The sequence below is a fragment of the Artemia sp. Qi Xiang Cuo genome, chromosome 2 (genome assembly GCF_049724085.1).
Source record: "Artemia sp. Qi Xiang Cuo chromosome 2, ASM4972408v1, whole genome shotgun sequence".
Lineage (NCBI taxonomy): Eukaryota > Metazoa > Arthropoda > Branchiopoda > Anostraca > Artemiidae > Artemia > Artemia sp. Qi Xiang Cuo.
In genome coordinates this window covers 80,643,319-80,665,155 of record NC_142795.1, presented here as the reverse complement: position 1 = coordinate 80,665,155, position 21,837 = coordinate 80,643,319, and the positions used below count along the sequence as shown (strand labels likewise).

At 33.6% G+C, this 21,837-nt stretch overlaps 1 protein-coding gene across 1 annotated transcript in view; it reads right to left on the bottom strand.

The window, feature by feature from the left end:
- LOC148955673 (putative acetylcholine receptor chaperone) overlaps window positions 1-21,837 on the bottom strand; it is a 38,233-nt gene that overhangs the window by 2,695 nt on the left and 13,701 nt on the right. The window contains exons 2-4 of the mRNA XM_089107879.1: window positions 15,364-15,532; window positions 10,494-10,632; window positions 7,658-7,764 (exon numbers count right to left, since the gene is read on the bottom strand). Of these exons, the coding sequence (XP_088964005.1) occupies window positions 7,658-7,764; window positions 10,494-10,632; window positions 15,364-15,474 (357 nt within the window). The 5' untranslated portion in view covers window positions 15,475-15,532. The remainder of the gene's footprint in view (window positions 1-7,657; window positions 7,765-10,493; window positions 10,633-15,363; window positions 15,533-21,837) is intronic.

Here is a 21,837-nt window from a genome sequence, read left to right as displayed (position 1 = left end):
TAATGATCTAGATTATCAACGGTACTGCAAATTTACAATTCTAATTGCGTTTTTGCAACTGGCTTTCTCAAGAAAAATGGCCGTAAATTTGCTCGCAGCCTACATTATTAAGTTCTATAGGTTACCTCCTTTCCAACTCGGACGAAATGATTTTCAAAACTATCCAAATTTTCGTGCTTTGCTTTAAATTATGTCCTCATTTTCTGCGTATTTTTAATCTGATAAAAAAACCTCAACTAAAATCGTTTTCGATTTGTATATTTTTCTCAAAAATTTGCAGAGAAACTTCAAAATTTAACGAAATGTGCAAGTTCAGTAACAATGTTGAGCTGAGCAATGCTGGGAGGAAACGGATAATAAACATATGAGAAATAATTCTTAGACATAAAAAACAAATGATCGAGTACCACAGTAAACAATAATATTTTATATTATTTATTATAACAACAATTTTATATATATATATATATATATATATATATATATATATATATATATATATATATATATATATATATATATATATATATATATTATTATTATATAAACAACAATAAACGACAAAATTATTATTTGTTACACATTATTCAAGGAAATTGTTTAAATTTGAGAGTTAGAGCTCCCGTTTTTCCTCAGCTCAGAAGCTTATTTTGTCGTAATTTTCAACAAACCTTATGAGCCACTTAGTCACAAAAGAGTGAAACACAAATATCTCAGCCAAAACCCCACGAGAGCAATAAAAAGTACATTTTTTAAAATTTCAATCAAAAATTTTCGCAGATAAATAGATAGAGAACGTAGATGCAAATAGAGAACGACTCAACACCTATGTAAAACTGGTTTAATGCCTCATATTCAAATGTGTAAACGTTAAGGAGCTGTGCAGTAAAAAAAGACAATGAACTTGTATTCAACCCTTTTAATTTTAAGTTGCTATTTAAAACTACTCCAAAACAGAAAATAGAAGAAATTATTCAAAATTTTCGGGAGAGGTGGGGACTTTGTTGGAAACAGTATTCTATGGAATTTTGATAAGTATGGAAGTTATAAAAAAAACACAATATTTTTGGGTAGTTAGTATTCATACTAAACTTAAACTGGAACGGAATTAGAAGGCTTATAGAGCACTTTACTAGTATTTCAACATTTGCTAGGAATAGGTCTCAGAGAATAAGCAGTAATTGTGAGATGTGGTGAGAAATTACTTCAAAATAAAAAAAAACCGGGAATTTATTCAAAATATTCCGGGGAGATCCTGCCAGTCACAGTGTTCTATGGGGAGAAATCTGGAAACAATTTATACAAAACACCATATATTTGGATATTTATAACGCATATCAACGCATATTTATAACACATTTAGACGGCTTATAGAGGTCTTCTATGGTATTGGTTATTTCGGTACTCTATGCAAAGAACTAGCCTCAGGGGATCAGCAGTGATCGTAAGGTATGGAGACATATCATAGGCAGTATCATAGGCATATATATATATATATATATATATATATATATATATATATATATATATATATATATATATATATATATATATATATATGATATAGCGCTATTATAATAGCGCTGCCTAAGTAAAGAACGATGTTGGCACAATTTATTTTTGGTTGGTTTTTAGAACAAGGCACTTGGTATCGAAGGAGTTGTCGTGGAAACTTGAAAACGGGCTCATTGGATTGGTAATTGGAAGGGCTTGTGCCCTTTTTAATACCCAAAAGTAATTGGAAGGCAACTAACACCCATTCCACGCCCACCATTTCTCCAAACACATCAAATCAAAATTTTGAGATAGCCATTTTCTTTAACGCAGTTGAAAGATCAGGAAATTATGTCTTTAAGGAGGAAACTTCCCCCACATCCGTCAGGACAAGGGTTGTAAGTTATGCCCTGGGGGCATACCTTTTTAATAGTTGAAAGTGATTGGAGGGCAACTAACCCCCTTCTCATGCCCACCATTTCCCCGAACACATACAAACAAAATTTTTGATAAATCCATTTAGTTCAACGTAGTTGAAGGTTCTGGAAATTAGGTCTTTGAGGATGATAACCTCCTCAGAACCCTCAGGGCAAGGGTTGTAAGTTATACCCTGGGGGCATATAAGGTTTTTATAGGAAGCATTGTCGTACAAACTTCAAAAGGGGCTCATTTGATTGGAAACTGAAAGTGCTAGTGCCCTTTTTAATAATCGAAAGGGAATGGAGAGCAACTAACCCCCCTCTCACGCCCATCATTTACCCAAACACATCAAATTAAAGTTTTCAGATAGCCATTTTGTTCAACGTAGTGGAAAGTTCTGGAAATTATGTCTTTTGAGGATGACCAACCCCCCTCAGGGCAAAGGTTGTAAGTTATGCCCTGGGGAAATATAAGATTTTTATAGAAACGGTTGTCGCAGAAACTTCAAAAAGGGCTCATTCGATTTGAAATTGAACGGGCTAGGTCCTTTTTAATAGTAGAGTGATTGAAGGGCAACTAACCCCCCTCCCCTCACGCCCACCATTTCCCAAAACCCATCTAATCAATATTTTGAGATATACATTTTGTTCTACGTAGTTGGAAGTTCTGGAAGTTAGGTATCTGAGGATGATAACCCCCTCAGAGCCCTTAGGACAAGGGTTGTAAGTTATGCCTTGGGGGCATATAAGGTTTTTATAGAAAACGTTGTCGTAGAAACTTCAAAAAGGGCTCATTCGATTGGAAATTGAAAGGTCTAGTGTCCTTTTTTAAAAGTAGAAAGTGATTGGAGGGCAACTATTTTTTTTGTTGGTTTTAGACCAGGGCACTTCGTATCGAAGAAGTTGTCGTAGAAACTTCGAAAAGAGCTCATTCGATTGGAAAAAATTCTTTTAAATGTTTTCACTTTAATAACTTTAAGAAATAAAAGAATAATTAAGATTTCAAAGAATAAACATAGGCATTATCTTTAATAAAGTGCAACTACGCATTTTTTTTCAGTGAATTCCTTGAAATTTTTTTCAGCGAAGTTCAAATCATAATCTAGCCTTTATAAAACATAGGACTTAGGAGCTATATTGAGATTAATTTCTGCTCGTTTGGAGTTTAAATTATATTAATTTCTGTTTATTTTGGGTTACATTTATTTATTGATACTGATTTGTGGTAGTAGTATGCTTGGTAAATTATTTGATTCTATTTTTGTTCATTTTTGGTTTAATGGTGTTCTTTACTTTTTTTTGAAAAATTATGTTGTGAAAATTTTTTTTTTTGATTAGTCAGAGTAAATATAGAAGGCTTACAAAGGCTTTCCCTCATATTGGGAATTTCACCACTCATTTGATAAGAATATGTCTCAGAGAAGCAAGCGTGATTCTAAGGTGTGGTGACACATTAAATGGGGATACTACTAAAAACTGTACAGTACACATATACAGAGCTGCCTCACATTGCGCATGCTGCCTCAAACTGAGAAAAAGTATACAAACAATAATGAAATAAAAAAAACAAACAGAAATAAACGAGACGGCAAAATAACGAGTAGATAAAATAATAACGGCAAAATGATGAGTTTGGCTATCATTTAGAATCAGGGAAAAACACGGAAAAAGTATACAAACAATAATAAAATAAAAAAACAAACACAAATTTTTTTTTAACAATTCATTTTGTATCCAGAAAATTAAATGTTTGCTTAAACAAGATATCCTGGCATGGGAAATTAGAAGTATGTTCTATAATAGCTAAGTTAATATTTTCGAGTCTCTTAAAAAAAGAGTAAGTATGACGGGAGTAGACACAACATCCCCCTCAACATCACATGAAATTTTCAACTTAAAAATCTTTGCAGTTCCTGAGATATTGCTCATATGCTTTTTTGACAGCCTGCATACACGTTGCATGTTTCAATCTAATTCAACACCCCCCCTCCTTCTTTTATTTTCATATATATTAACATCATCTTTCCTTCTTCCACTTTTTATTTTTCTATAATTGTTGCCAATTCTATAAAATAACCTAACATATCCAGAAAATGTACAGCACACATATACAGAGCTGCCTCACATTGCGCATGCTAAGGCAAAAGGATTTCCCGAGCTTAACTATATATAAAGGAGACTTTTCCAGTACCGATTTAAAAGATCTCGCATAGTTCATGGCAAGAGCCGGGATATAATATAATTTACTATTTAAGCGTAGTCTATTTATTTTTGCGGAAGAGAAAAGGAGGGGAGAAACAATGACAATACTGTTACTTTATTTGCATTTACTTTATTTACTATTGACAATACTGTTACAATACTGTTACTTATTATGCATTAGCTTTCGTATTAAATGGCCATCCCTACCACAGTTACCAACTAACTATTAATGCTGGACAATTTTGGCGATTTCAATCAAGGGACAAATTTTAGCCATTTCAGATTGTCATTACGAAGTAGTTCCTTCAATTTTAATACTTCGGAATACAATGTGTGTAAATCCTGATTTTCTTAAAAAGTACAATGCTAGGAACTACATAAGTTACATGTAATTAAGCATTACCCGCCCCCCCCCAAAAAAAAAATTGCTTGAATTTGATCTGAATTTGATTGATTTTTATTCATCATGATTTAAGGCAACCTAGATTTGATATACGAGTTAAATTGAATCCAGTACTTTTTTATTTTAAACTAAACAATGTTCCATAGAATTATATCCCATCCATGTATCACTAGCTGTTCTAAAGATAAAGTTTGATATCTTTGGAACATTGCACAATGCTACTAAACCAGAGCAACTGTAGGTGAATTAAGGTAGACTGGGCTTCTGTCCCTCCAGATAGATCGATATATACAAAAAGAGGAAAATGTTGAACTATTTCGCAAAAATATGACACTGTTTTGAAATAAGAGGCTTTCAGAAAGGTAAGTGTTAAAATCTTTTCATATATTTAGGTTATTTCGAAAAAAAACGGCAATCACTTAATTATTTTCATGTGTTTAAGCTATTTTTGTGAGTTTTAGTAAGAATTTTGAAACCAAATCGGGGAAAGCATAAGAATCCGTCTTTTTTCGAAGTAGTGGGCTATTAATCTGTGCTATTGATCATAGTGCTGTGGCAACCGTTTAGACGAAGTTTTCATGGTTTAAGTTCAGTCTTCATTGACAGATTCTGACGTCAGATTTCAAAATCCGGACCAATGAAGACCAGTCATCTGTTGTCGGATCTGTCAATTTGTCAAAAAATGACCGGTCTCCATTGGTCCGGATCCCTCCTGGCTACGGTCCTGGTGGTACTAGAATGGAGTTCCTTTTCACTTCTCCACTCAAATAAAGGAACAACTAATGTCAGTTTCTCTGCTGACAACCTAACCATATTTTTTACCATGAAAAAAAAGCCTTCAAGTAATGTAAAGGAGTTGGAGTTGTCGTGGAAACTTGAAAACAGGCTCATTGGATTGGAAATTGGAAGGGCTTGTGCCCTTTTTAATACCCAAAAGTGATTGGAAGGCAGCTAACACCCCTTCCAAGCCCACCATTTCCCCAAACACATCCAATCATAACTTTGGGATAGCCATTTTGTTTAACGCAGTTGAAAGCTCAGGAAATTATGTCTTTAAGGAGGAAACTTCCCCCACATCCGTCAGGACAAGGGTTGTAAGTTATGCCCTGGGGGCATACCTTTTTAATAGTTGAAAGTGATTGGAGGGCAACTAACCCCCTTCTCATGCCCACCATTTCCCCGAATACATACAAACAAAATTTTTGAGAAATCCATTTAGTTCAACGTAGTTGAAGGTTCTGGAAATTAGGTCTTTGAGGATGATAACCCCCTCAGAGCCCTCAGGGCAAGGGTAAGCAAGGACAATCTACGAGAGCCGAAGCCCCAAGCGAGCGAAGGGGAACTATGAAGCCGGGCCTTTGGCTAGTTTACACCTGTAGATAAATAACAGATCTTAGTTAATCAATATTAATAAATAAGAGTATATAAACTACTAAGTAATGAAAGTGTAGGAAAACTGAATTAAGATAATAAACTAAATATAATATAAAGGCCCTAAATTAAGAGCATATAAACTACTAAGTAATGAAAGTGTAGGAAAACTGAATTAAGATAATGAACTAAATATAATAATAAGGCCCTAAATTAAGAGTATATAAACTACTAAGTAATGAAAGTGTAGGAAAATTGAATTAAGATAATGAACTAAATATAATAATAAGACCTGAAAATATTAGCTTTACATCCAGAAACTTTTATCGAAGAAAAAAAAAACGCACCTGAAATTTCTTTTTAATTGTCAGCCAAAAACACTAAACACATCTCCTAACGCATGCAACACTGTACAAAAATTAGTTGTAATATTAGTTTTATCTATAATCATTAAAATAATTTGTTTAGTTCAATGATTTCAATAAAAGTTATACCCGTTCTTATATTTTGCTATATTTTCAATTTATCTACAAATAAAAAGGCAGTGTAATCTTTGAAATTATTCACGAATGCAAAAATATATTTATACTGAATACTAAATAATAGTCAAAAATAGCAAATATAGTAGCAAAATATTATTAAAATTCCTTTAGCAACGAGACATGCAGCATAATCTAAGCGTTTGGAATTTTCATAAGTGTGCTCCTGATTTTGGCCAAAGTTTAAAATAGATGGCGTAGGGTAAATTCTCCTAATAAAGAAAAGGCGTATGGGAATAGCTTAATAAAACCTTATTCAGTGACTGAAGTACTTTAGTGCCTTCTCCAAGGAGTATGGGAAACTTATTGGAGTGAAAACTAGGGATAGTGCCGAAAAAATAAATCACGAGCAACATCTAGCCTTTGGCGACTTTGTTTGACAAAAAACTGCTAGATACTTTTCCATCCAGGAGCTCCAAATGCAGAGGAGAGTAAACAAAGCAGAATTTTATCACAAGTAGGCCTATTAGCTTAAAGTCAACTAGCCTACAACCTGCCAAGACGTTTCCAAGCTAACCTAGACCTGCTTTGTGCAGATTATAATTTGGCTTTAAATAATTCCTGAAGACAATTCAGCAACATTCTTATCAGGGCCGTATCCATGGGACAAGAGGTAGGCCGTTTGAACCCCTTCCACCCTGAAATTTTTGTTCGACTCATAAGGAAGTAACAAAAATGCGTCTAAATACATTTTTTATACGTTTTGTAAAGCTTTGTTTGTACCCCCCCCCCCCGAACAAAAATCCTGAACACGGCCTGGAGTCCTGAATTAGAGCAGATTGATTATGTCGATTATTCAATTTTCTGCTTTTTTTGATAAAGTCTCTGGGCAGTACAGTGTTAATGGCGCTATTAGTTTTTACCCTATCTTCCGCTGTTAAATCACCGAAAAACCAACTCTTAAAAGTGTTACACTCTCTTTGGTCGTCACTTAAAATATATGCATTTTGTGTTTATTTTTTATTTACAACTCGAACCCGAACATCTTGTCTTTTTAGAAGTAAGAAAGCACTAAGTGCAGAGCAGCCCAATTCTAGTAAGCAGTAATTTCTACCCCATAATTAGTTTAATCTCTTCTGCATTAAATTTGTGCTTTCTACAAGTACGTACATACAATAGCCAAAACTAAGAAGCAAAAAATAGCGCGATTCAAAAATAAATATGGAGCAAAGGGGTGTCAGAAAAAAGCTGATGGAAAAAAAGAAATTAAATAAAAAAAATGACCATACAAGAGTAGGGGCTAGTCGCTCAAATTTGTCATTTACCATCCAATGTGAGTAAATTGCCAGTGCCATCATTGCTGTAAGTATTCCATTGGCTATCTGACGAAGTCGAGCTAGAAAATAAAACGATAACATAAAACAAACAAGGCAATTTGCCAGTTGCGAATACGCTACCCTTTGACCAGCCCTGTACTTACCAGTATGCTACCTAGCAGCAGAGCACTAAGTTTTTTTTAGGCGGAACCCTAGACATTGAGCAGTTTCTTGGGCTGTTGGTAGCTGTCTCAGTGACAAAAAATTTATATCCTTCAGCAAAGTTTATAAGGACATATATTGATGTTCCACAGCTTATTGGCAAATTCTTTTATTATTACTGGTTCTTGATTTGGTTCTAGTTGATTCAACTTCCGAGTAAACGGGTTGAAACAAGAGTGACGCATCGCCGAATGAAAGGGAAATATATAATTCGGGCTATATATTTGTACATTAGGGGGCATTGGGGGCAGAGTATAGTGGAGCTGCGGTCAAAATGTGCTAACTTTAATATTTTGCATATAATGAAGTAAGAATTGCTTTCTTAACACACTTCCTTCTCAACAGCCTCAATTCTAGACATATACCATAGAAACAAATTCTCGGGCACGAAAATACAATTTTATTTAAGTCTGATTTTTTTTTGACATAACACCTTTAAATTAGGTGTTGTTTTCTTAGACCACACTGCCGTTCTAAGACGAACAAAATAAACTTTCAAATGGGGATAGATCCAATTATTTAGACAGTGAAAAACAGGTACAAAAGTCCAGATATTTCGGTCACATATACAGCGACCGTCTTCAGTAGAAATACTAAGATAAGAAAATTGAAACTAGCATATTTATATACAACAAAATAAATAACTTTTCGGATCATTCACAAAATAATGAACTTCCGGATTATTGACTAGATTATTTTCAGAGAGAGTTCATTGAAAAAGTTCATTCAAAGTTCTTGATGTAAATTTTCTTCTTTAATCTTGCCCAAATGTAAAACAAATTTCAAATGAAAGTGGTAAAGCCTTCCGTATCTTCTAATTGACACTTTATTTAAATCTGATTTAAGTTATTGAAGGTAAGGTTTAAAAGAAGCCAATAAGAACGTTTTACTCTCAGTAGAATTTTGAGAAAACTATTAAGTCATACACAAAGAAAATGTTTGGGCACCAGCATATTTGTCTTTAAATCTGGTCTAAATTATTTAAAACAAAATTCAAAATAAGTATGTAATTAAATATACGAAAACAAACTCTTTGGGTAGAAAAACACCTTTTCTTTAAATCTGACTCAAAGTAAACTTTAATATAAACATTTAAGAGCTCCTTACTCTCAGGAGTATCACTTTAGCACTCCCACTCTCCACAAGAAAACCCTTTAAATTCTGGAAACCACTTCAAACATTCTAAATACTGCTTTTTATCATTTTTAAATTCGGACCATTAAAGTTTACCCCCCCCCCTAATGAACAAATATATAGTCCAAATTATATACACTGAAAGAATTTTCAATAGCCTAACTCTTTTCTTCTTATCAATTTAACGACAAACGACAAACAAGCGGCGGGAAAAGAGTTTCATGATGAAAAGAGGGCTATATATTCGTTCCTTAGGAGAAGGGGGTGGGGTAAAGTTTAATGGCCCGCATTATGGAATGACAAAATAGTGATACCCTCCCAAGAGAACTTTGAGAAAGTAACAAAAACAAAATAATTGACTGTATAAATACATTACTCTTTAGTTCTTAGTGGAATCAACTTTAAAAAGAATTAAAATTTTTAACTTCTTTCATATTTTCCCGTGTGGTTTTTCTGTCGTAAACTACAAATTAAGGAATTCAATGAAAAAAAAGGAAGAAAAAAAGAAAGCTTCTTGCTCTCAAGAAATGCTATTAAGTTTCATATTAATACACATTAAACAAATTTTTTACGAGGATCTTCTGATGAATAGAAGCAGAAAAAAGAGAGAAAAAATGTATCTTACTTATTTCGTTATATTCCTAAAATTCAATTGAAGAGGTACACACCCAAAAACTGTTGAACATAAGGAAACTTCACAGGGATGCTAGTTCGGGATGGCAGGCGATTTCCTCCTTATATTTAAAAAAATACACTTTTTGGTATTTTCATCAAAAATCGAAAAAATACCCCAAAATTTGAAAAATATTTTTTATATCTTCGTTTAAAAAAATCTCTATCCCCGCCCCCTAAGATTTCGTCAATTGGCACCTCTGTGACTTCATTCAAGACTTCTAGAGAAAAAACACCCTAACTACAACCTTGTTTGTCCTTAAATTACACAATCTCATATCCAATAAGATTTTAGTAATTTTAGATCTGAATGATGCCAGAATCGAAATATATTCAAAATGGAGGTTTAGCTAACATCTAGTTAACACCAGAGTTAAATTGATTTGAAAGTACTTAAAACTGACACGTCAGGATACTGTCCTGGCAATTCTGATTGGCTATCATTTTGAAATTACAAAAAGTGAAATAAAAAACTATTTCGTTAGCTGGTTTCGAAAAGGCGAAATCTCAGTCTCAGTGAAGTATCATTGTGAATAAGTGTGTCTCATGTGAAGTATTATTGTGAATAAGTGTGTCCCATGTGAAGTATCATTGTGAATAAGTGTGTCTCATGTGAAGTATCATTGTGAATAAGTGTGTCTCATTGTGAAAAAGTGCGTCTCATGTGAAGTCTCATTGTGAATAAGTGTGTTTCATATAAAGTCTCGTTGTGAGTAAGGACATCTCACGTGAAGTTTCATTGTGAATAAGAATATAACTCTTTCAACTATCAATAACCTACCATGAGGTATAAGGGCAAGAACAATTCCTAAAGCTACTTCAAGTCCTCCAATCACTCGCCTATACCATTTTGGCGAGACTTTGAATTCCAATGTTTTAGACAGCGGAAATACTTTTGCGTATTTGACAAATTCTTTCCTCTGAAAAAAAAAACTGTTTTATTTCATAATATCATTAAATAAAAATTACATAATAGGGATTAAGCAGGACTTACAAGAGTCCCCAGACACGAAAACAATGGTCAGTAAGTTTTAAGATATATTCCCACCGAAAACAATTCTATTTCCAGCAGAATGTTTTTATTTGTGGCAAAATCAACAACAAAAAAAGAAACCAAGTCATCATAATAACCAAGATTACCAAAAAGAACTAATGAGAGTAAACTGATTAACCAGTTCGTGGTAACGAACTATAAGTAAGGAGCGACACAGCTCAATAGTAACCGAAACTCTAAAAAACGGAATTTTGATATCAATAGATACATAAAAAATCGGCTTATTATGCTGATTCCAAATATATAAGCTTCATTAGGCTTGCTGTTACCTATGAAGGCTAAGAGCCTGATAAAATTTACCTGATTTTCGAAAAAGGGAGGAAACACCCAATAAAAGTCAAAGAATTTTCATGAAAATCCCACCATCAGATTCAGCGTATCAGAAAACCCTACTGTAGAGGTTTCAAGGCCTTATCTGAGAAAATGTGTCATTTTGTATTTTTGCCAGAAGAAAGATCATGGATGCGTGTTTATCCCCCCCCCTCCAGGGGAGATCGTATCGAACCAATGGTCCTAGAACATCGGAAGAGGGCTCATTTGAACAGAAATTAAAGTTTGACTGTTTGTCCCAATTTTTAAGAACGACTCCTGAAACACACGGACGGTTTAATTAAAATAGGAAGCTATTTTAAAAGTGCTAAAAATTTTAGCGTAAAGAGCCTGGTATTGAGGAGGGGCAACCCCTTCATATACGGAATAATTTCGGTTCGTTTCGAGTTTTAATGTTACTCCTTACTTTCAGTTGAAAAAACTTATTATTATTATTAAATATATCATTCCCAGGTGTAAGAGCAATTACAGATTTAATAACGGTATACAAGAAAAAAGACGTTTAAATATATTTGTTTTCAGTAAAGCACGAATAACGCTCTGGCCTTTAGAAGGTTCAGGAGGCGTTAGCCCTACTCCTGTTTGTGGTGATTTCTGTTCGTTTTAAACTTGACTTGAGTAGTCATTCTAATGTCTGTTCACTTCTGCTAGTACTACTACTAACAACTCACAGCAGCACCAAGCCACCCGAGGCCAACACACCTACGCACGCTCCTCCTCCATCCCAATCTATTCAAAGGCTCCCTCTTTATACCCCCCAGGAAGTTCCCATTTCCTTTAAACCTTTCTTTATGACATCTTCCCACCCCAGACAAGGACAACCTTGTTTCCGTTTAGCCCTAGACGGTTGGCCGAAAAGGCCACTCTTCGGCAATCTGTCAACCTTCATCCGCAGAACGTGCCCTAGCCATTCCAACCTTTCTTTCATTATAGCCCTAAAAAGCAGGATTAAACTACATTTTTTGCACTGCCTACTGTTTGAAACACGGTCAGTCAGCTGGGTACCCAGAACAATTCGTAGGCAATTTCTCTGGAAAACATCTAGCAAATCTTCATCCACTTTTCGGAGAGCCCATGCTTCAGAGCCATATTTGACCACTGCCATCACTAAAGCTTCCAATGTTCTTCTTCTTCTAATTCACAGAAGGCGGGCTATTCAGTTGGTACTATTTAGCCCTCTTCTTTTTGCTTCACTCTGTGGGCTACAGAGCTACTTTCTTGGTTGTCTCTTATTTATTAGATATTCTCAGATATCTTTCAGTAGATCTTTTGACTCAAGGAGCTCAAATATAAGATGATAGATATCGATTTCTGTGCTCTGTGCGCAGGTATAGATGGCTAGGCTCTTGGCTGATAGTAAGATTTTGTGGTGTTTGAAGCATTTTAGCACTTTACAAAGCAAGATATGTTGTGCAGACGTCAGCATATTACATTGAAATAGGCAATGTTCAATTGTTTCATTATTCATATTACAATGCCTGCAAAGAGGGAACAGGGGAATTGAACCACTTGAATGAGAAAACTTATAAGAGAATGCAAGGAAATTTAATCCATTTGTTCCAGAACGAATTCTATGATAAATTTTAGAAAGATACTTATTGGGAAAGGGGGAAAGGATAGGATTAATCTTATTAAAATTAATATCTGATAGCCTCCATCGGTAAATATGTTCTAATCTTGGTTTGCAGACTTATCTTCCTGTTCTTCCAAAAAAATTTTAACTGTGAAAAAAAAAACACCCTGAGCCTTGGCTATTCTACTTTCAACATCTTCACTGCTCCCACCGTCTTAACTAATAATACTACCAAGGTGAGTGAAGCTGCCCACCTGATCAATCTTTTCATTACCCAACGTCACATTTTCATCTTCACTTATACCTAGCCTAAGTGACTTAGTCTTAATTTTCAAACCTATCCTAGCACCCTCGGGTCCCATTTATTCATTGATAGTGGTTTCTGTTTGTTTTAAGCTTGAATTATTTCCGTTTGTCTTTGATTTGATGCAGCTCTTTACTTTTCTTTGAAAAAAAAAACTTTTTTAAAACAATGTATTTCAAAATTCATTTCTGTTCATGTTTAATTAATATTGTTTTTTTTATTGGTTAATAAAAGGAATATTAGTAAAGTTATTTTTTTCGGTTTTTCCACTCAAGATTCAAGATTTTGCCATGCTATTTATAATTTGGGCAAAATTTTGCAACAAATTTTAATTGTAGTCGTACTATTGAGCTTTGGATGGATGGGTAGAAGGGATGCTATTCAAACAGATGCATTGAAAATCTGCACAATTTGCGGCTGAAGACATAGACCCCCATCATGTTACAACTTCGAATATGGCTTAACATTGATCAATCATTCAATTATGAGCAATTGTTTGTGATATGTTTTTTTTAACTGTTTATTTGTTTAAGTAAACACCTTTTGAGTCTATTTGAGAGTTTTTTTTTTGCCGTCCAACTGTTTGCTAACAATGTTAGCTAACAGTTTTTTGTTTGGACGGCGGAAACAGAATTTTTAGCTAACATAAATAAATTCTCCAACAATTTTTTCCAACAAGCATTCGATTTGTTAAAGATATTCTCTAACAATGTTAGCTAACAGTTTTCTGTTCGGACGGCGGAAAAACCCCTTTAGCTTAAAAAAAAAAAAAACAGTTTTGCTTTGCTGCTTTAAAAATAAAGATAAATGTAAAGAGGAGTGGCTCTCCAGATGGAGACATACTAAAACAAACAGAGGCATTTTTAGACCGCCAATTTTATACTTTTCACCCCACCCTCCGATGGTCCCACATATAGCCTTAGGGCGTATATCAAGCTAAAAGGAAAAAAAAATTGAAATTCTAACTTTATAATATGCAACATAGAAATTATTAATTAGATTATCATGTTTCCTGCCACTGTTATTCACGTTTTAATTGATTTAAAATAGTATTTTTAATCCAATACTCAACATAATCATTCAGTCTAGACAAGATATCTTAGAGTCTACAGAGTATAACCAGTTTTAGAGCAGATCAAACAATGGAAATAAACAAAAAACAAGTATATTATTATGACTGTATATGGGTCTATCAGGGTAGGGTGCATTGTCAGGTTAAGGACTATTGTGCCGTAAAGGAGCATAAAATAAGGAATCTAACGGTATAATTCTTAATCTATGTTAGTTTTATTAATCTATGTTAATCTAGTTAATTAATCTCTGTTAATCTATGTATTAATCTAGTTTTATTAATCTATGTTATTTTTGTTAATCTATGTTAGTTTTGTATATAGTCTCCTTAATATGAGACCATTAAGAAGAGGGGATGGGCGAGGATAAATTTTCGCAAACGCATATTTAACCATGAAAAAGAGAACAAAATTAGCCGTGTAAAGATGCCTTTCTTTTTGTTTTAGCACGTCTCTATCTGGAGAGCCGCTACTCTAAACATTTACCTTCATTTTTAAAACAGTAGAGAACTCTTTTTTAACAGCCTATGACTCCATCTTCAGTAGCAGCTTATGACTGCTACTGAAGATGGTAGTTTTCTTCTTGAAATCTGCAGGTCAGCATCATATCACTATACATATGCCTGTACACAAAGGTAGGTAGCGTAAGCTGCTTGAGGCAGTTCTCATATGAAGCCAATCCTAGGCCCTTTACACACTTTGTTGCTTGCCTCTAAAAATTTTTGATGAGCCCTACATCTTGCCTATATGAAGGACCAGTAAGGGGCATGCCAAAATCTTGATGGAGTCTTATGAGAGCATAATAGTTTTATGAATATTGTTGCTTTCAACTACTGATGGTCTATTTTAACAGACCAAGACTGGACTTTGCATGGGATGCTACACACTGAACGTGGCAATGAAACTTTAACTTATTGGGTTTCTTTTTTTTTGTGATGATTCATATGTGGTTTAATAACGTCATCTACTTTTGGGGAATTAAAATTGGATAGCAATATTACTTATGTAGAAACTAAAATGCCTCTAAATTAAACTGTGTACTCTATGTTATCATGTTTCAAATATTTTAGTGCATTGTATGTCAAACCCTCTTTATTTAAAGACAAAACAATGTTTTTAGGTGCTGGTAACTGGTACATTAATATATTATAAGTATTTACATAACATTATATATAATATTAATATAAACAACAAGCCTGAAACCTAAAACGTCAGTTTTATTTTAACCATGTCTGATAAAAAACAGCTGGTAAGGCAGAATAATAAAAACGATCCTAATCAGGAAAATCTCACTAAACAAAATATTAAATAAGGACTCACAAGGTCTCTATGAAGTTCTCTGCTAATGAAAGGTGTAATTTTTAAAGCACCAACAAGAACGAAGAAGATACCAAGTAAAATGCTTAAAGTTTTCAAAACAACTGATCCCATTTGGTTGAATTTGGAAAACTTGACAGGGCTTCAGAATTCCTTCTCTTCGCTCAGGTGTCTATAAATACATAGATTGATTGATATATTTATTAAAGCTTAGTAGACAAACAAAATAAATGAACACTTAACAAACAAGCGAAATAAACTACAAGTAAAGAAATACACAAAGGGAACACTTAAATATAAATACTACACTCAAAGCAGAAATTTATTTTAATACATTAATAATGTTCAGTTCTATAATTAAAATATATAGGCCTATATATATCTTTCCCTTTCTTTTCTAGTTGTAATACACAACTGCTTTACATTTAGGGCAAATTCAACCAATTTCTTGATTAAACAAAGATTTAAAGAAGATACAATATGAGGAAATGAATAAAATTCAATGCATCATCTCATAGATCTTGAAGGCATCTACAGGTACAGAGGAACCGGCTTGGATTATCCTAATTACAATTTCACACAGGACAAATACTCCTAACCTCCACAGCAATCCTATTCCCTGAATTTTTTTCTTTCTAATTTTAAAAGACACCCAGAGAACAAGTCACACAAATCCAAAACAACCGTTTTATTTCTCACCCTGAATGACCAAATTCAAAATACATATCTTGGTCAAAATTAATTTTGATGCCAACTAAGTTATCATAAACTTAAAAAAATTGTGCTCTATTTTTTTAATATCTATTGAACCCATAATGCATAATGAATAAATATGGCCCAAATGTTTGACACTATCAATACGTTCAATTTCAGCACTATTGAAATTAAACTGATGTGTTGAAAATTGTTTGTTCTTTAACTCCTTAGAAGATACAGCTTTACTTTTGTTGCCATTTAATTTTAGTTTCTACTCGTCAGACAATCAGATTTCTAGATTTTCAGCAGAAGTGGCAATTAAAACAATATCATAAGATAACAGTAGAGATAAATTCATATTACAAGTATAAATACATGCAAACAAATACAGAAGGCAACACCTTGCTAAAGGATAATCACTATAGTAAAGGCTATATGGCTCAAATGTTTTATTATTATTTTTTTTTTCCCCCAGAGGCACTTCATATGGAAGGGGTCATCGTATAAACTTCAAAGGGTGCTCATTCACTTGGAAATCAAGAGTTCTAGCCTCCTTTTTAAGAGTCAAAAGTGGTTGGAGGTTAACTAGCCCCCCCCCCCCCAAATGCATTCGATAAAAAAAATTGAGGTAGCCATTTTGTTAAAAATAGTTCAAAGATCATATAACAAAACTCCAGGGTCGACACAAGTTCCCAGGGGCAGGTGTTGGAAGTTATGCCCTGGGGACAAATATGGTTCTTATAGAAGGGATGCTCGTGAAAACTTCAGAGAGGGCTAAATTGATTGGAAATTAAAACTTTAGTTCACTTTTTTAGAGTAAAAAGAGATCAGAGGGCAATTAGCCCCCCCCCTTACGCCCTTTTCCCCCAATTGCATCAGATAAAAAATTTGAGATAGCTATTTTGTTAGTAATAATTCAAAGGTCAGATAACAAAACTCCGATGTCGACACAACCCCTCGGGGCCCAGGGCAGGCATTGTGAGTTATATGCTGGGGGCAAATAAGGTTCTTATGAAAAGCATGCTCGTATAAACTTCAAAGAGGGCTCATTTGATTGGAAATTGAAAGTTCTAGTTCATTTTTTATAAGTCAAAAGTGATTGGAGGGCAGCTACCCCCCCCCGCCCTTTTCCCCCAAATACATCAGATAAAAATTTTGAATTTTATAGTGAGAGAAGGAGGCGATACCCAAACTGTTGTTTGTAGTTATTTTTGTTTGTTTCAAGCTTGATTTGCATATTCAATTGCAGTTTCAATCCTTTTAAGATTTATTTATTCATTTATATTAGTATCTACTGTGTGTTTGTTTGCAATGATTGTTTATTTAATGTCTGTTTATTTTGGGTTTCATTTATACTTAAATAGCAAAATATTTTTTTTCGTTTTAATTTTGATTAGCATATTCAATTTAAGCATTACTCGCTTTAAGATTTATTCATTCATTTATATTATTACTTGTTGTATGTTCTTTTGCTATGATTGTTTATTTACTTTCTGTTCGTTTTGGGTTTCATTTATTCTTTAATAGTAATTTCTGGTCGTTTTGGATTTGAATTTTAACAGGTATTTGTATCTGCTCAAATTAAGTTTAAAATTGCCTTTACTTTTCTTTCAAAAACTTCTTTTTCGGAAAGTTTTTTTTAATGAATTTAAGTCAATACAGCAAACGAATTAGTATTACCTGTAGTACTTATTTCAATCTTACTTATTATTATTACTTACTTATTATTTAGTACTTATTTCAATTACCTGTAGTACTTATTAAAAGATAAATGAGTGGTAATTTGCTTCATAATTCTTTCAAAGCCACTCAGTTCACCTATCATGTGTTTGTTGAGTTTGAATTTCTAACCTCTTATCTATAACCTTTTCAAATACCTACCTAAGGGCTGGAATTCTCTGATTCTCAGGAGTATTATTAATGCTTTCTCCTTTTTATTCTCTTATGCTATGAACCGATTTTGTATAGGTTATTTATGAAAAACCATAAGTAGCTTAGGATTATACTTTCTCTCCCTTCTGAAGTACTGACCTTCCATACACTTCGTGTCATAGAATAGAAACTTTCAGAAATAGATATACAGCATAAATCAGGCAAAGGAAAGTGTTTTGAACCCCATAAGTTTTTTAAATTCTGATTACAGTTTTAAATAATTTGGAATATGTGTCTTGAATTAAGAAGAAAGTACTTAATTCAAATCCTACTATAATCACTGGAGTTAAGGGTAACAATCTTGAGCAAAGCCTCTTGTGAAGTAAACACTATAATAATAGAAGAGTAGTACCATTCAACACTGTTTCTAAATATAAATGTCACTACTGTGACATTATGTGTCCTGTTTTCCCTTGATGAGGTCAGATACAGCTTCAAGGTATGTACAAAAGTTTTTATACGTTGATTTTGTTTGTTTTTTTATTGGCATTGTTTCATATTACAAACCAACTTTGCATGAGAAATTAGCACGAAAAAACAACAACAAAAAACAAGCCAACAGAACCTTGTTGAACAACAAAAAACAAGCCAACAGGACACAGCCTATTTTTCAAAAAACAGCATATATAACTACTGTTTTATTTAAATTGTCATCATTTGGTCTTATGAACCAGTAGTTGATAAGAAGTGATCACAAACAAATAATATAAACCATCAAAATGAGCAGTTTACTTTCAGTTTTAAAAACTTGTTTTTTTTTTATTTAATTTCTGATCGTTTTTTAGTTAATGCAGCTTTTATTTTGGCTCACCGTCATTGAATAAGCAAACAAAATTTGCATAAAAATTTTACTTTTCTTTTTCTAAATGGATGTTTCTAAATTTGGTTATGACGTAATTTACAAATTAACTTACGTAACTAACTTCTATATTCGTATATTTTTCTTCTGGCAAAAATACAAAGTTGCAGATTTTTGCAGATATGAGCTTGAAACCTAAGTAATAGGGTTTTCAGATACGCTGCATCTGACGGTGTGATTTTCATTAAAGTTCTTTCACTTGTAGGGGATGATTCCCCCCTCTTTAAAAAATCGGGTAAATTTTCTCAGGCTCGTAGCCTTTGATGAGTAATACTAAACTTAATAAAATTTATATATTTAGAATTAGCATTATAAACCTATTCTTTTGATACATTTATTGACATCAAAATTCCGTTTTTAAAAGTTTCGATCACTATTGAGCCGTATTGCTTGTTTTTTTCATTGTTTTTTTTATTACGTATAGGAGGGGGGTCTCCCCGTAGTCAAAAACTAGCTCTTTAAGTTAAAATTTAAAAAAAAAATTGATTCACAAACCTCAGAATCACTAATGCCGTTTAATTAGAAGAGAGAGATCTTTTGAAAGCAATAAAAAAAACTGTAGCGTAAAGAGCGAGGTATTGACTTGGGGGAGAACTCCCTCACATACGTTATAATTTCTGTTCTTTTTAAGTTCTAATGTTGCTTCTTACTTTCAGTTGAAAAAACTTGTCTTTTTTAATTTAATTTCTGATCGTTTTTTAAATAATGCTTCGAAATCCGGCGCCCCCTTCCTAGAAATGTCCCTTACCCCAAAGAAACATCCTCCACGGAAAGATTCTCCCGAGTAACCCCCTCCTCTAGCCCCCTACCTCCAGAAAAAAATCCTTCCTGAAAATGTCTGTATACTTCCCAATAACCAATAAATAATGCTGGCAAGTCCGGCGCCCTCTTCATGGCAATTTCCCTTCCCCCATGAAAACTTCCTTCATGGACAGGTCCTCCAAAATAAACCCTGACCCATCCCCCCCACTACCAGAAAAAAAACCTCCTGAAAACTTCTGTATACTTCCCAATAACCAATACTATATGTTAACATTGGGTAAAGTTCATAGCTTTTAGGCCTTCCCCTGGGGACTTGTGCGGATTAAGTCATCCTAAAAGACATATTTATCATATTTTCGACCATGCTGAACAAAATGGCTATCTCAAAATTTTGAACGGGTGACTTTGGGAAAAAAATAAGCGTGGGAGGGGGCCTAGTTGAACTCCATTTTTTTTGGTCACTTAAAAAGGGCACTAGAACTTTTAATTTCCGTTCCAATGAGCCCTCCCACAATGTTCTAGGACCACTGGGTCGATACAATCACCCCTGAAAAAAAAACAAATAAACGTACATCCGTGATCTTTCTTCTAGCAATAAATACAAACTTCCACATTTTGTTAGATAGGAACTTGAAACTTCTACTGTAGGGTTCTCTGATACGCTGAATATGATGGTGTGATTTTCATTAAGGTTCTATAACTTTTAGGGGGCCTTTCCCCCTTTTTTTGAAAATCAGCCAAATTTTCTCAGGCAGATATGATGGGTAGCACTATAGCAGATATGATGGGTATATAACTTTTGATGGGTAGCACTAAACTTGATGAAAATTATATATTTGAAATCAGCATTGAAATCTGATTCTTTTGATGTATCTATTGGTATCAAAAATACCCAAAGAAGAAAACCCGTTTTCTAGAGTTTTGGTTACCATTGAGCTGGGTCGCTCCTTACTTACAGTTTGTTACCACGAACTGTTTGATAATGTTATTATGCATTAACATGTATAAGGCAAATATCAACAATAATGTTAACTATAACAACACTCTTTTTTTCTTATTTGTTTTAGATTTGAAGTAATTCACACTTTCTAGTTGTCTTGTAATGAACATACAGACAATCAGGAGGAAAATAACAAAGAAAAGAATAATACAGAGAAGAGAGGCAATAAGAGTGCCAAGAAGAGGCAGCATTAGACTAAAGAAAACACTAAAACAATGACACTCTCATTGATCATATGCAGCATATTGATATTAATCAGGTTATCATCAGTCACATGGTTAAAAATCACAGCTTTAACTACAAAAGAAAATATAAAATTAGCAATCTAAAGATGCTCCTCTGCATATCTACCAAAAGTAGAAGGCTACTATTAAATTCCTTATTTTATGCTATTTTTAAAAGTCATGGTTGCTTTTCTGACAATGCACTCTACCCCCTCACCCCTGATGTTTCCAGATTCAGCCATAGGAATAGCCTAGGCCTATAAGAAAAATTAAAGGTATATATGTGAGTAGGAGCTCTCCAAAAGGAGGCATGCTAAAAGAAAAATAGGGTCATTTTTAGATTGCTAATTTTATGCTTTTTTTATGGTTAAAGTTATGTTTGTGAGAACTCAAAACCACCCCTCCCTGATGGTCCCATATATAGCCTTAGGACAATTAGCCTTTGCAATCAAAGTAAAAAAAAAAAAAAAAAACACTAAGACAATAAAATTCTTACTTTATATTATGCAACATATTTATATCTATCCCATCAGGATATCATGTTACCTTCTCCTATTATTTACATTTTTAGCTTATTTAAAATAGTATATTATATCCAATACTGCAATTTTATACTAAATTTTATAAAATAGTCTAGGCCAAGCCTAACGTTTTTAATCCAATATTCAGCATAATTGCTAAGGCTAAGCTGACTATCTTGAGTCCACTCAGGCTAACCAATTCTACAATGGAAAGAACAGCACCAAATTACATTATTAGCTTAAAAAAAAAACTTCTGAGAAATCTTTTGATATCAATCTCTTTCAATCACATGACCACATCCCTAGGTTACTTGATGCTGGGGTACCTACTGACATGATTCTGCTTGACTTTTCTAATGCTTTTGACAAAGTTTGTCACAAGCAACTTGCAATTGAATTACATGCAGTCAAGCTTGATGAGAAATCCCTGCTCTGGATACTTTATTTTCTGCACCTGCAATCTCAACGTGTTCAGTTATTTGA